Source organism: Dermacentor silvarum, chromosome 1 (genome assembly GCF_013339745.2).
Source record: "Dermacentor silvarum isolate Dsil-2018 chromosome 1, BIME_Dsil_1.4, whole genome shotgun sequence".
Lineage (NCBI taxonomy): Eukaryota > Metazoa > Arthropoda > Arachnida > Ixodida > Ixodidae > Dermacentor > Dermacentor silvarum.
In genome coordinates, this window is record NC_051154.1 from 449,700,851 (window position 1) to 449,715,719 (window position 14,869).

Here is a 14,869-nt window from a genome sequence, read left to right on the forward strand (position 1 = left end):
TGCGCTCAGCAAGCTCTGCGGACTGAAGTTGTCGTATCTTCTGTTCTTCCGAGAGCGACAGGCGGCGGATAAGTGCAGTCTTCAGGTGCTCATAGAGGTTGGCCGTTGGTGGGTTGGCAAGGAACTAGTTGGCATAGCGTGCGTCCAGGTGGGCGACGACGTGATCGCAGCGGGTCCGGTCTTGCGTGATACACGCTAGGGAGAACTGGGCCTCGACCTGGGCGAACCAGACCTCGGGCGAGTCCACCCAAAACGGCGCAAGCTTGACGGCGACATGCCAGGTGTCGTATGTGGCAGCGTGCGGGGTGCCTTCTGTAGGATCAGTGACGTCCTCAGCAGAGCCCGCAGGCGCGGCCTCGGTTGTGGAGGCGTTGCGAGAATGCTGCTGTTGCCGGGTCTGCAGTTCCTGTTGAAGTTGTTGCACTTGCTGGCGAAGAGCGGTGAGGACTTCTGGTTCAGCCATGACGGTGCGGTTTGTTCGGTTTCCGGGTCACCAGATGTTGGATACCGTGTCGGCGGAAGGACGCGTCCCCACATAAAACGTAACGACTGTTTATTACCGTAGTAGCAGCGGCGGGGCGAGCATACCGCCGCTGCGCTCGAACGGTTAGCGAAGGAAGCAAGCTCGAGCTTGGCAGGCTTGGTTTTATAGCCACCGTCGGTAATGCTGCGGTGGCGCTGTCCCTTATCGGAGGCGTGGTGCAGCATGCAGCTATGTCACGCCGGGCTAGCAAGTGGCGAGGCGGAGGCTGCGCAGGTTTGTGCGCAGTGTGACACCACACACCTAAATAAATCCATCGCTACCGGCAGGTGCCTGTTCCTACTAGCTGAGCGATCGGCGGGCAGCCATCTTTTATTCCTTTCGGAACGGGGCAGTCTCTGGCTATTCAGAAAAAAAACATTTCAGTTTTGTTTGGCATATTAATGGATCTTTAACGCGTACACGTCACTTTGATGCAGCGAGTTCTCGCGGTTTTGTGACGCCGCGTGACAGACAGGCGAAGTGGGCGCAGTACAAACATTTTTGCCCATTTGCAAAAGTTAATGGCGATAAATAGTCAAATCAGAAATAATTATTTTTCTTTTGCTCGATTTAATCATGCATTCTCAGTGTGTACACGTCTTATGAGATGGGGAGCTATCGCGGTTTTTGTGACGTCACGTGACATACAGGCGACGTTGGGGGTGGCCCGAAATTTTTTGACCAATCATAGAGGGCTTATTGCAAACTTAGAATAGAAAACTTTGGAATAGCTATACGTTATAGCGCCCTGTATCACTCCTCGGATAATTTGCAAAGATCAGTCAGCAGTAGCCTTTCTACAATTCCAAGCTCTTTGTCTGCACTTGGCTTTGCATTCTCACGATAGCCTCCTAAGACCCCTTGTACAATACATTGCACCATTGCCTGCAACATTTTTTCGAAATTCACTTGGAAGTGATTTAACAAGAGCAAGTGTGTTTACAGTAACTCACAGATATAAAAAGGTGTACATTCAGTGTGATCAGCAGGAAGGAAGTGGCAAGAACTCATTCCAAAACTGCACATTCATAGGTGAAAAATTTATTTTCTTTTCCACGAACAAAATTGGCAACGAACACTGCGACGTGTTTTATTTACCTGAGCAACCTATTCTCAAATAATTTCCCTTTTCTTCTGGCGGGGTGTGACATGTGCTCTTTAAGCTATCGTCTTATTGTTTCCTTTCTTTCTTTTCAGTGTATGCGCATGACCATATAAAACTTGATTAGGCATGTCAATGTTTAGAAATAATCTCATCCAAGTGCAGGCACTCTCACATATATAGTTCTTCTAGCCTGACAGGCGTGTTCCAGAATAAATCGCCGGAAACAGGATTCACTAAAATGTGTGATGAATAAATGTTTAATTCTGTACGCGTTCAATAATGGTGAATACTTCAGGTTGGTTTGGACTTCATAAGTCTGCGAAGACGTTTGTGGGAGTCGAGAATCACCTACATTTGAAGCCACATTTATTTTTCTTCACCATATATTACCCATGCATGTTTCTGGTGGCCCTTGAGATTGAGCTACAAAGCTATCCACACCGCGTGAAAAGGATGATCTTGAGTAGAGGCACCCAAGTATAAAAATTATTGTGTTTTAAGTACCAAAACCACGATCTGATTATGAGGCACGCCGTAGTGGGGACCCCGGAAAATCTGGACCACCTGAGGTTCTGTAACATGCACCTAAATCTAAGTACACGGGTGTTTTCGGATTTCGCCCCCATCTAAATGCAGCAACCGTTGCCGGGATTCAATCCCGCGACCTCGTATTTCGCAGCCCAACACCATAGCCACTAAGCAACCACGGCGGGTCACCCAAGTCTGGAATACTTCCTATACCGCAAAAGGTCTCGCGACTGTGTATGCACGGAACAATATCAGATTCCTTGGTTTTGGGTCCATACTCCGTAGCCCCAGAGCTTTGCATAAACAAACATCAAAGCGACGTACAGCTATCCCCTAGCACCTAATCTGGCCTGATTACTGAGTTCTCAGTAATTGTTAAAGATCGTGGCAAACGTACGTGGGCTGAAAAAAATCAGACGATTACGATACTCCCTAATTCGAAAATGGAGCGCAGTTCTATACGCGTTTTCATTTCGCGATATATTGGTTGGCCTGGACAATCAGTCTCGTGCGGCACGTTGCAAACGCAGCGATGTGTTGTGCGACTGCCTCCCTAATTGGGAGTCCGCGAGAGGCAGTGCGCGGGTCACGCGTGGGTGCAGTTCACTGCAGCCGCCGCAGACAGACCTCCGCTCATGCAGCGCTTTCTTTTGAAGCACTCGCCACATGCCTTATCAATGGCGTCATCGGTGATCAGACGACGCGTGCTACTCTGGCGCTATCTCAGAGCAATCGTCGCCGCAGAACACGTCTTGCGCGGCACTCCGCTTTCTTCCTCACCCTTTCGCTATACTTTCCTCCTCCGCTTTCCACCTCATGCTTCCCCTGCACCCTCCTCCACCACTTTTCTCTTCGCTCTCGCCTTCTTTCATCTCTACGCGTTCGCTCTTTCATCTTTCACTGTGCTCATTCGCTCGGTTACGCCGAGGTAGGACGAGGGACGCCGACGCTCAGCGCGGAACCGGCGCCTACGAGCTGCGCTCTAAACCGTTATCGCTTTCACTCATCTAACGTAACTCAGGAAGACCGAACGATAAATTGCGGATGTTTTCGAGATCCTCTTTCGATCAAAAGCTCGTAGGCCTGAAGCAGGATGTTTTCCACTAGAGTAGCCCAATTTCCATTGGATTGGTTAATGACTGCAGCTGCTTTCATTCGCTTCCGACAGGAAAACTGATTGGCGCGGTGGAGAACGTTTAAAATACTAATTATTTATTGATCAATTACCCATTGTCAACCACATTGTTCAATCACAACTTGAAACAATAACCGTGGCGTTACAGATGGACAAGAAAGGTGACAGGGCGAAGGCTATTTATTTTGTGCTTGAAAGATCCCTAGCAGGGCTTTTGCTGTTATTTTTCTTACAACGTCCTGCTAACGTTACGCTTATTGCTTAATGTGTGAGCCGGATAGCCGGAAAATAAGTTCTTACAATTACACCTATATATTTAAAAGCATAACAAATGCAACCATTCCCATAAGTCAAGGGCTTTAGTTTCTCAAATATTGCTTTTTTGAGTTTGATTCTGTGCGGAAATGGCGTTGCAAGCTCTCGATGTTGCTGCAAGCGCAGAGCTCTGTACTAAAAGGCATGGGCTCCGGGTTATCCAGAACCGAACGTGGTCACTGGTTTCGGTACTCAAAGCATCAATGCCCCTCATGTAAAGCTGCCTGTTTGGTCGCTTGTCGTCGTGACGTCTGCCTAGAGTGGCAAAACGGTCTGCTACTACACTTGCACGCTACAATATGCTGATCATCAGAATCTGCGTCGGTGCCATTAATAACCACAAAATTCCATACGTACCGTTGTTAATGCCACGCAGTCACAAACTGGCAGAAAAAACAGAACCCGTAATAGAGAACGCGTAACTTCCCATCCCCGTGTTGAAGACAATGTTTAGGGAAGTGTTACGCACAAGGGTTAAGAATAATGTTATGACAATCAAGGGAAGGTACTGTCTGTCACCGCTGGCGGAATAAGCCTTCACTTGCTTGCCTTCCGAGCAGAAACCAATGTAACCTCCCATTGCAGAATAGAGGCCCAAGTTGAAGTGTCATAAAACCCACAGGCGGGTTTTCATGAATTTGTTGAAGTAGAAGTTGACTCACCTCGCGTGTAGCCTCCAAAGGCAGCTGCTTGACGTGGGTGCCGCAAGTGTGTCGCCGTCGTGCTCCGCATAGTTGGACTTTGGCGTCGTCACCGGGTACGGCGACATGTCGAGCAGGTGGCAGTGCGGACTGTAGCCCAAGGAGGCAAAACCACACGCAGGGTAATCCACGGCTGAGCATGCCCCTTCCTGGAGAATTCTGAGCCAATAGGTTTCCATTCGGCCCCGAAATGACTGCTTTGAACTGCATTGTGAAACCACCACAAAAATGAATACCGTACTCGGGCTGGACTCTGTTTATCGCAGCTATGTTGCTGCATAACAGTGAATATTTTATTGCGATAGCAATTACAGGGGCGCTCAAAGCGAATTTTTTCCGTCGGCTTCGGCATCGCCGTCAAGTTCTGTATGAAGTCCAAGGGCGATAACACCGTCGCCATGCGCAGTATGATGTATGTGCGAGTGGAGCCGATGAGCGCGGCTCAGTCTCGAGCGCGCAAGTAAGGAAAGCGAGAAGGTGCGCGCCGTCTTCCATCACGCGCTAGGTGCCGGGGGGCGTTGTTCTTCTGCAGCAACTGCGCGCCCTATTTTGAAAGCTATGAAGGGTACTGCTTTGGGCTAGTTGGTCACAATTTATGACAAATGTTATTTGCGCACCACTTGAAACATGGTCTAGAAACGACCGACACAAGCGCGAACTTTTCAACTGGATCTAGTGGTAGAAAGTCGAGTGGTTTTATACATACATGTGACGAAACATCGATAACATTATAAAAAATGCATGTGTAATTGACAGAACAAACATGTACACGTGCATTCGCACAAGCAAGATAGCCGGATGAATTCTAAATAATAAGTAAGGCTCAAGACACACATATCGATGGCCTTCGAATCTGTCGTCTAGCTTTAGTAAATTTCGGCCCAGTTAAGATAACTAAGTTCTTTTTCCGACTGTCCCAATGAAGCCATTCTCAAGCAGTTTTCTTCAAGGAGGAGGAGGAGGAATAAACTTTATTTGTGTAGCAGATTTGTGAGACCTAGGCGTCTCTACCTAGATGACGGCCTCGAGCCCTTGGGCTCTGGCGGCATCTTCGGCCTGCTGGATTGCCTTAAGTTGGTCTTCCGGTGCAGAGCTGAGCAGCGCGGTCTCCCACTGCTCTCTGGTCTTGTGCGTTTTATTCTGTATGGGTGTCCCAGGACAAGCCCAAACCATATGTTGCAAGTCCGCCCTTTCTTGACAGAATCTGCATCTATCGGTGTAAAGTTCTGGATAGTAGCGGTGGTAGGCCACCGGGTTCGGATATGTTTCTGTTTGCAACAAGCGCCATGCTGTCGCTTGCCGTCTACTTAGCGAGGAGTGTGCCGGGGGGTAACGGGCCCTGCCCAATTTATAGTGTTTGGTTATCTCTGTAAAGCTGGTCATCCGGTCTATCTCCGTTCCCAGTATTTGCGTGTTACCAGCTCGGTCCGTCAGTTCTCGAGCCAGGTTGTGCGCAATTTCGTTCCCGGGAAGGGAGGAGTGTGCGGGTGCCCATATAATGTAAACTTTTCGATCTTCACGATAATTAGCTAAAATTCGTAGCGCTTCCGGCGAGATTCTTCCTTTGGCATAGTTTTTGACGGCGGTCTTGGAGTCGCTGACTATGATGTTGGCCTCCGCGGAGGCTATTGCCAGTGCTAAGGCAACCTCCTCCGCCACCTCAGCCTTTCCTGTTTTTACACTGCCACTAACTCTGGAGTCACCCTCTAGACTGGTAGCAACTATCGACATACTCTGTATATTTGTGTATTCCGCCTCGTCCACATAGACCACGTCCCTAGCACTACTGAATTTTTTGTGGAGAGCTCTCGCTCTTGCGATTCTTCTATCTTCGTGAAACTCCGGGTGCATGTTTCTGGGGATTGGGAGTATTGAGAGATTTTCCCTTATTTTCCTTGGGATGTCTCCCCGCAGTCCGTGCTGTGCTTCGTAGGATATTCCGATGTCGTTTTATATGTGTCTACCCGTCAAACTCTGCGTAAGTCTTTCATACTGCGCCACTCTCTGGGCCTCAATAAGTTCGTCTAATGTATTGTGCACGCCGAGGCGCAGAATTTCTGCCGCTTCAATCTATCGTGTCGCCTTATTATTGTGCCTGGCTATAACCTTGTAGTCATAGAACAACTGCTGACAACCGCAATCCCGAGAATTCCCGACAATGAAAACCCAGATTCCCTTGCACAAGCCTATATACATTATTGCTATGTTATGCTATGCGGGAGAAATTACATAGGCCAAACAGGCAGATGCTTCACGATAGGCTTCGGGAATAATTTATATAGGACGGTGCAAGGGCATCTCATCGGTATCGGTTGTCATTGTCGGTATTGTGGTTGTCAGCCGTTGTTCGATGACTGCAAGGGTATATAACTTTTATACACTGTTGTTTCAGTAGTCATTCTCCGAAAAGTTTTGTATGCCTGGGGTCAAAATTCGAAATATACGGTTATTAAGATTTAACAGAGCGCAGCCTTGAATCTTTGCTCAGCAGAGGTCTACTCCTTTGTTTGATGTATACACGAGACTATCCCTGCAGGCAGTAGCTAACACGCAATAAAGGAGGTGACAGGACAGAACTGCGTCGGCTACAACAACACACGTTAACGTAACCTTGTTTAGTAGTAAGGAACATGTAGATGCACACATAAACAGAAAAATAATAAAGCTCACATTTGCATTTGTACATACACACATATAGCACACACAACGTACAGAATGAAAATTCAAGTACAACGTAGTTGGAGATGGTCAGTGACGTGCTGTAAAAATACGGACGGGCAGGTTACGTCGACAATGGCAGTCTGCCGCCATACGAAGAAAAAACGAGGCTGAAAACTTTGGCGTTCGTGAACGTGGTCGTGCAACTTGCTGTGGATGGCTGCTCCGGTATGATATGCGCGATATACTGGCATGATATTGGATGCTTGATGAAGGACATAATTGTAAAACAATTAGTGCTAAAGACAGAGGCAAGAGATGCGGCGACGTAGAATGAGGTCTGGAAGCCCTGATAATAATTTCAGTGACGTGACGCGGATGTCATATGAAGAATGGATGAATCGAGGGGCGCGGTTTTCTACAGCCTCAAGAGCGTCAGTGTGATATGCTTGATGCAGATTCCAGACTGCGGAGGCGTAATCTAGTTCGCTCGTACAAGTTATGTGTAGGGAAATAATTTTACGTGACTTGGAGCGATCCGCAAATGACGTTTTAAGAAGCCTAGTGTTTTCTTAGAAGCTGAAATGATGGTATGCACTTGCGTACGCCAGATCAGGTCATTTGACAGTGACTCCGAGGTATTTATAAGTGTCACTTGATTCTAGAGCCAAATTACTGTGTACGAAAACCGGCGAGGGTTATCTAATCTGACGTGTTTAGTACGGCGCGGTAGATAACACAGCCATTGGAGAACATACGTATACTACAGGATACATGCAAATGTAAGTTGTTGATATTGATTAAGAATAAGAGCGGGCCAAGAACCGATCCCTGGGGGATGTCTGACGTTACTGGAATCAGAGTGGGAAGGTGGTTATTTATAACATATTGACGTTTGATTAGTAAGAAATTCTGTAATCCATATTGAGTCAGTAGAATGCAAATTTAGCTGGGAGAGTTTCGCAAGCAATCATTGGTGAGGAACTTTATAAAACGCTTTAGCATAATCAAGTAGGATCGCGTCAGTTTGTACGTTACCATGCAGCTTGGTGTGGATATCGTGTAAGAAAACTGCAAGCTGTGTTTTACATATCCCCTTGCGGAAACCATGTAGTGAAGGATGAAAAAGTGATTACTGTCAGGAAAGCTTATTATGCAGGAGTAAATCACATGCTTCATGTTTTTACAGGGGACGCTTGTTAGAGAGATGGGGTGGTAATTAAATGGGGAATTTCTGCTAGATGACTATAAGACCGGAATGATCTTCCCTGTCCTCCAGTGGTCTGGAATGGCTCCTGAATAAAGTGGCAGAAAAATTAGGGTGAGAGAAAGTGAGACGTTGTGTTTGCCCTTTTTCAAGATTTTGGAAATATTTCGTCCATTCCAGCTGAAGATTACATTTAATATTTTCTATTATGGATGAAATTCCATTTTCGCAGAAAGTTATCGCCTGGCATGTCACAGTCAAGCAAAGGTAAACGGGAGGGTGCGTTCATCAGTAAGAACAGTAGCCAACGTGGTGTTGAACATGTTCACACAATCCGCATCGGTAATCGCTACATTTAGTTTACTGGTGAGTGCAATTTATCGTGGTTCGTCGCCTTTCAGTGTTTTCTAAATCTTTTGGGATTAGTTTTTAGTAGTTTGGGCAATTATAAGTGACAAAAAGAGTGCTTTGCCTGATGTAGAGCGGAAATATAGTTTTGATCTCATTCGTAATATTTCTTCCATGCACCTGGTTGACCTCTAAGCTTTGCGACCTGGAATAGGAGTTTTTTTTTTTTTAAGGCATTGCAATGTTTTTGTAAACCACGGTTTGTGATGACTGGCTCTGAAACTCACTCGAGGTACGAGTTTATCTGTTAATTCCTTCAGCTTTTTATTAAAGCGTGTCCAATTGGTACCAACATTATGGTGGTGAAAAGTAGTCTGAAATGTGGGTTAAAATGTGCCAAGGCCCACGTTTATTGGTTCGTAATCAGCTTTGTCGTAGAGCTGTGTCGTTTCCTCATATATTTCGTGCTTTGTTGGCCAAAAAATAAAAAATAAACAGCAAGAATTACTGTATGGTCGCTGACTTCGTTGAGATAATAAATTCGTGATAGGCTTTCAGGGTTATTGGCTGGTATTAAATCTAAGACATTGGATGTATCCTGCGAAACGCGTGTTGCCTCAGTAATTAGCTGGGTCATACTAAATTTAAGACAGATATACAGAAAGTTGCTGGCTTCGTTTAGTCCTGTCGATGAACACATATAGTAAGTGCGCCAGTCTACTTGTGGAAAGTTAAAATCGCCGAAAAGAAGTATGTGTGTATTTGGGTGAGCAGCAATGGGCTGACACAGTTTGGTTAAGTTGGCTGCAAAATTCGGAAGTAGTGTGGCGCGGTAGGTAACAAACGCCTAGTAGTACAAATCTGTGGGCGTGATTGGATAATCACCCATAGTATTTCTAGCTGTGAGTGAATATTGATGACTGCACAAGACAATCGCTCGACGAATGCAATAAGCAGACCGCCACGGCGCGCAGATAGACGGTCATTGCGGTACACCCGAAAATTTGGTAAGTCTGATAGCACTTCAGTATCGCTTGTCATCAGTGAACCACGTGTCGGTATTAGTAGATTACTTCTACAGGATAATACAATGCTAGATATACGTTCACGCCTGTTAATAAAACTGCGGATGTTAGTGTAAACTGTAAAAAGTGAAAGTTGTTTTTTATTTCTTTGACACTGTTTACATTGTCGTCAAAGATGTAACGCTTTCGGCTCATGTTGCAGCATAATGAGAGCGACGGAAAATGGCTTGTTCTTGCTTTTCGCAATCAGTGTTTTACGAGAATTTTAAACTGGGCGCGAGAAATCCTCTCCGATGCCATAACTTGTCCCTTTAAGCATCCGGCGATTTGACAATATTGCAGTTTTGGTCTTGTGTAACGCAAGCTTCATTATTTTGGCGCGGCAGTGACCAGTTTAGGGATGACCGAGGCGATGCGCGCTTTAAATATTCCTTGGTTCCAAGTTGAACTGTATGTTATCGCGGCAAAGGTTTGTGACCAACTGTTCTCACTCAACGAATGTTTCCGTGGTGGAAGGGTTCGGGATGGCATAGAAGATCAAGTTATTTCCCCTCGAACGATTTCCAGTGTCATCGATACGGGCTTCCAGCTCAGAGATTCAAAAAGCAGTGCGCTCTGTGCTAGTGGGCATGAGCTCAAATTATTTCCGCAGGGGTACCAATGCTTGATAAGTTTCGAGATCTGTTATTCTTTTGCTCAATTCCCTGATTGTTTTGTCAGTATTACCGAACTGAGCCTTCAGCCTTGCATTTCTGCAATTAACTGCGCTTGGCCAGTTGACAGGTTGCGTAATTCGGTGAGAACTGTCTCACTAGTAGGGCCGGGATTAGATTCAATATCACCAGGTAGGAGTAGCAGCGAGCGCATTACATGGACACATTCCACAACAATAGTAACACAGTATCGTGGGCTGGGCAGCTGTACCTGACAATTATTGCTTTTTTTTCGTAAACATGGCGTAAGGTTCACTTACCTGCATAGCGAGAGTGAACTGATTAGTGATAAGTGCAATGGCACAGTCACCAAGCCCACAGGGTTGCGTCGAAGGTGCTTTTTCTTTTCTGGCTGCCGGAATGGTTACTGTTGATGATGCGGCCGCCCATACTTGGCAGAGTTCAGGTGTCCAGCGTCTCTCATGTGGCTTACGCAGGAACTGTAGCTTGCCGACAGGTAGGAACCGGGCTGTGCCCCCGTACCTTCCAGGACAGGCGAGGTCGTATTCCGCTGATGTTGGCAATGCTGCATGCGCAAGCGCAGGCAGCAGCAGACGCACAATGACGTAGTAGATCACCTGCATAGCGAGAGTGAGCTGATTAGTCATCCGTGCTGTGGCACAGTCGCAGCACGAACGTCCTTTCTCGAGAGGTACATACGTGACGTGCTGTTTATTAGACACTATTATGTGCGCGTACACACCACATGCAGTACGTAGTACACAAGCGGTTTCGTACACTGCAAATGCCTTCTGTACCGCTTTATGTATGCGCACGACGGTCGCTAAATGCTGTCAGTTCAACTACTTCAGTATCTAATTGAAAGATTCCCCCTATCTCTCTTGCATGGTAATATATATATAGAGCCATTTTAGTTTTGTCTTCGACTTTGACTAACTCTGGGTTAAGGTACGGAAGACAGCATATGTTACCCGTTCAATGCACAGTGTCGCAAATGATTGTGAACCAGTGGGCACACGGAATTCGGGGCTGGTTCAGTATTTTTTCTTTGAGAACGAAGATCTTCGGCGCCCGCTTCTTCGGCAAGCATCGACGTAACCGAGCGCATGCGCAAAACACCGAAGGATGAAAGAGCGACGTGGTGCGCAGCAGGGAATAAAAAGCGGCGATGGCGAAGAGTGCGCGAGAAGAAAACCGTAATGCCCCGCAGGACGTGTTCCGCAACGATCGCTACGAGAAGGCGCCAGAGTACCGTGCGTCGACTGTTCCCTCCTTTATTCGGCCACTGCTTTTCACCGGCTAACTAATGTTAAACGTTATCCCTCGATGCACGACGCGCCTGCATGTATAAGAAGTTTCTCGCATGTTAACGATACTTTTATCCATTGGCTGTTGCCACCAGAGGTTTTTTGTAATCCGTTTGTACGCACGACACGAATTGTGTAGCACTTTATGGAAGCCACGCGCGCACCTGCAATTGCACTGGAACATTCGACGAGTAACGCATAAAAGCCGACGCGATTAACCCGCTGATAAGATTTCCGACGATCGCCGACTCTGCTCTCCGCTATCGTTGTGCTTGAGTGTTACTTTTTTGCTGTGCACAAGTTCGCCCAATAAAGTGTTTAACTTGTAACTCACCGTTTCGACACTGCGTCGTTCTTTATTGCCACTGCCACGTGACCATATAATCAAATACAAAATAGTGTCAGCCAGCTCCTTTTGAAGAATGAGCGACGCAACCGGTGTAAATGCTTCGTCTGCCGCAGCTGCTAAATGAGCTGCCCGAGCAAAGGCTAAGCGCCGCCGCCTAGAGGACCCTGTCGACAAGAATGAAATTCTTTGCGAAAACATATCACGAATTCAAAGCCCCTAAACAGCTGCGCTCAAAATTCGATCGTCGGTTGATTTTTTGTAGCGTTAGCTACACTGGCCTAGCCAAGACCGTTTCGCGCGGCACATCAAGAGTCGTGCTGCGCATGCGCAAGCATCAGTGATGTCACACGGCTTGCGCACCGAAGCCACCGGAGCCGGCACCTCTCGCGCACTCCGCCGCCGCGGCGCGCGACTCACCGCCGCCGGTCTGCGCATTCCAGAGGAGTGACGTCGTAGCCGTAGTAGACGCACTGGCGCCGGCGCGCGCTCGCTATGGAGTCGCCGTCTGACACTGCGCTGGAGCCGCTGCGCTTCTGACTGGCGTTTGCCAGTGTGGTATAGCCACGGAGAAGGAGAGCGCAAATGCTGCTCAACAGCGCAGAAGAACGGAGAAGCTTGACTCATCGGATCCCGAAGTAGTTGCCTGGCAATTAGCGGTTGAGCGTAGGAGACAACCAGGAAAGCTAAGAATAATCAGCTGAACCTTTGCTAACGCTACGTATATCCTGGCATAGCCGAGCTAAGCCACTGCAACTTTTTTTCTTTTTGTACTTGCCTTTTTTCTGCGCTGCGCAATGGATGATTTACCGAAGTCAAGTGCCATAATCTGTCACGTTTAACGCAGTGAGATTGAAGCGCAGGCGATTATGCGTGTAACCTTGATTCTCCAACAGGAAGGCGAGCTCCCTCGAGTGGAAGTGTGCGCGCACGGGCTTTCCTTTGAAATTACAGCTATTTTTGCGCAGTTGTAACGTAGTGCAGCGTTTGATACTCTTCGGACGCAATAGTTGGTGCGTGATCTAAGCACTGGCCGGTGAGGTGCCCTTTAGGTGCTGCGTAATAAATTTGCCGGTGCTTACGTCAAGATTGTAGGGCGCTCCCATAGCAGGCGAGTACTTGATCTGGATGCCGGGTCCGGGGACAACGAAGTCCTTGCCGTTGCGCTGGTAGTTGATCTGGTCGAGACGTTCGATTGACATATCGAAAACCCTCAGGTGGGCGTCCACGCACGGCTGGATGAGCCTCTCCCGCACAAAATCCCAGTCGAAGCGCGCCATATCGTCGCCCCGAATCTTGACCAAGGGCCCGCACATGAGTTTCTCCGTGACGGCAAGGGTCAGCAGTTCGCAACGGCTGGACTAGATCGACGCTGGCAGGAAAAAAGAGCCACAGCCAAGCCAAACGAGCGCGTTCGCCTCGCGCCAGTCGTGCTCGCGACCACGAGATGATCGTGCCTCACGCGGCCAAAAAAGGGAAAAAAGAAGTTTTAACAGCGGAGCTGTTTGCTTGCTTCCTATGCCATGGCGCAGACCCACTACGGGGGATTGGCCAAAAGCCGGTGGTTTGGGTGGGGCGCGGGGAAAAAACTTGAGGGAAAAAGTATTGTGAGGGAACCGTTGAAATTGTCTAAGGAAACAAACTGGTGTTAGAGACATTTTTTCCTACATGAAAAACGTGTGCTTGTGAACACACGTAAGCTATAGAAGATAATGAATTTTAACCAGTTTTGTTGAAATTCTCTAAATGAATAAATAATAAATCAGTAAATTAACGTAAATTAAAGTTTCGTAAAATAATAAACAATAAATCGGTAAATTAACTAGGTATTCTCCTTGTGTCACCAAGGAGCTCGCAAACGGCCCTGCATACGTTCCTATGGTTAAAACCCAATGTTGAATACTCTAGAGGATAAAATGTTTTCATTCTTTAGAGCAATGCATAACTTTCAGAATGGAATTTTGAAGTATTTCTTTCTCTTGATTTCTAATCGGCTGCAGGTTAATAAACATGATCAATGGTTTCGGGTTCTTGGCAGAAATGACATAGAAGGGACATCGCCAGACCATACATGTTTAGATAAAAATTTAGGGGTGGGATACAGCATCGCAATTTTGTAAGGGAGTTTTCCAATTTACGTGTGAGACACCATTGATTGTCCCAATGGTAAAGCAAATGTTTTTTAGTCTGTGATTTGGAATGTATATATTGCAGAGTAATTTAAAAGAGATAGTTTTCTAAACCTAGCCGCGGTGATATAAGTAGAAGTCGGCAGAACATACTTGACTGGCCCATGCAGGGATGTACGTGCAAGTGCGTCGGCCATTTCATTTAAAAACAATCCATGGTGACCTGGTCCCCATATTAAGTGCACCAGACGTAAGGTCAAAGGGATTAATGTTTCTAGTTCATTCAAAACTGTACTGTCTCAGGATGAGGCTAGTGCTGTGCACACTGACAACGAATCGGTTACTATTACAGCTCTCAAAGAATTTCCAGGAAATTTTCGAAGAGCTTAAGTAATTGCTAATTATTCGGCCTGAAATATAGGTGTAAAATCAGGAAGTCGAATTGAATAGGAGCAGGATAGCGCCTCAGAGAAATGCCTACACCGACTTTCTCACCACCCACTGATGCATCTGTCGCAATTACAGTATTGATTTTCATTTGCTTTAAATGATCTTGTAATAATCCACTTAGATATTTAGTTGGCGAGAGTTTCGCATTGGAAGAAAGTATGTCGTCAAATTCAATTCTAATAGCATTTACGGGCTTTTTGAGGGGAATTATCTAGCGTATCTGAACATTTAATGGTTCTAGTTGAGCTTGCAGAAAAAGAACCTGTGGTTTGTATAGACGGGACCATGTTTCTTCAAAGAACGCAAATCTTTCCTTCATAAATACATACTGCGATCGTCTCATTGAAGGTCATCATCATCATCAGCCTATATTTTTGGCCACTGCAGGATGAAGATGCGTAAATGTTTAAATCGGTTT

The 14,869-nt window shown here is 46.7% G+C and overlaps 1 protein-coding gene across 1 annotated transcript in view; it reads right to left on the reverse strand.

Annotated features, from left to right (window-relative positions):
- The window catches only part of LOC119449204 (uncharacterized), a 73,332-nt gene extending 60,180 nt beyond the window's left edge, over nt 1-13,152 (reverse strand). Inside the window, exons 1-2 of the mRNA XM_049664488.1 lie at nt 12,955-13,152; nt 10,519-10,836 (exon numbers count right to left, since the gene is read on the reverse strand). Of these exons, the coding sequence (XP_049520445.1) occupies nt 10,519-10,836; nt 12,955-13,152 (516 nt within the window). The remainder of the gene's footprint in view (nt 1-10,518; nt 10,837-12,954) is intronic.
- Between the last annotated feature and the right edge of the window lie 1,717 nt (nt 13,153-14,869).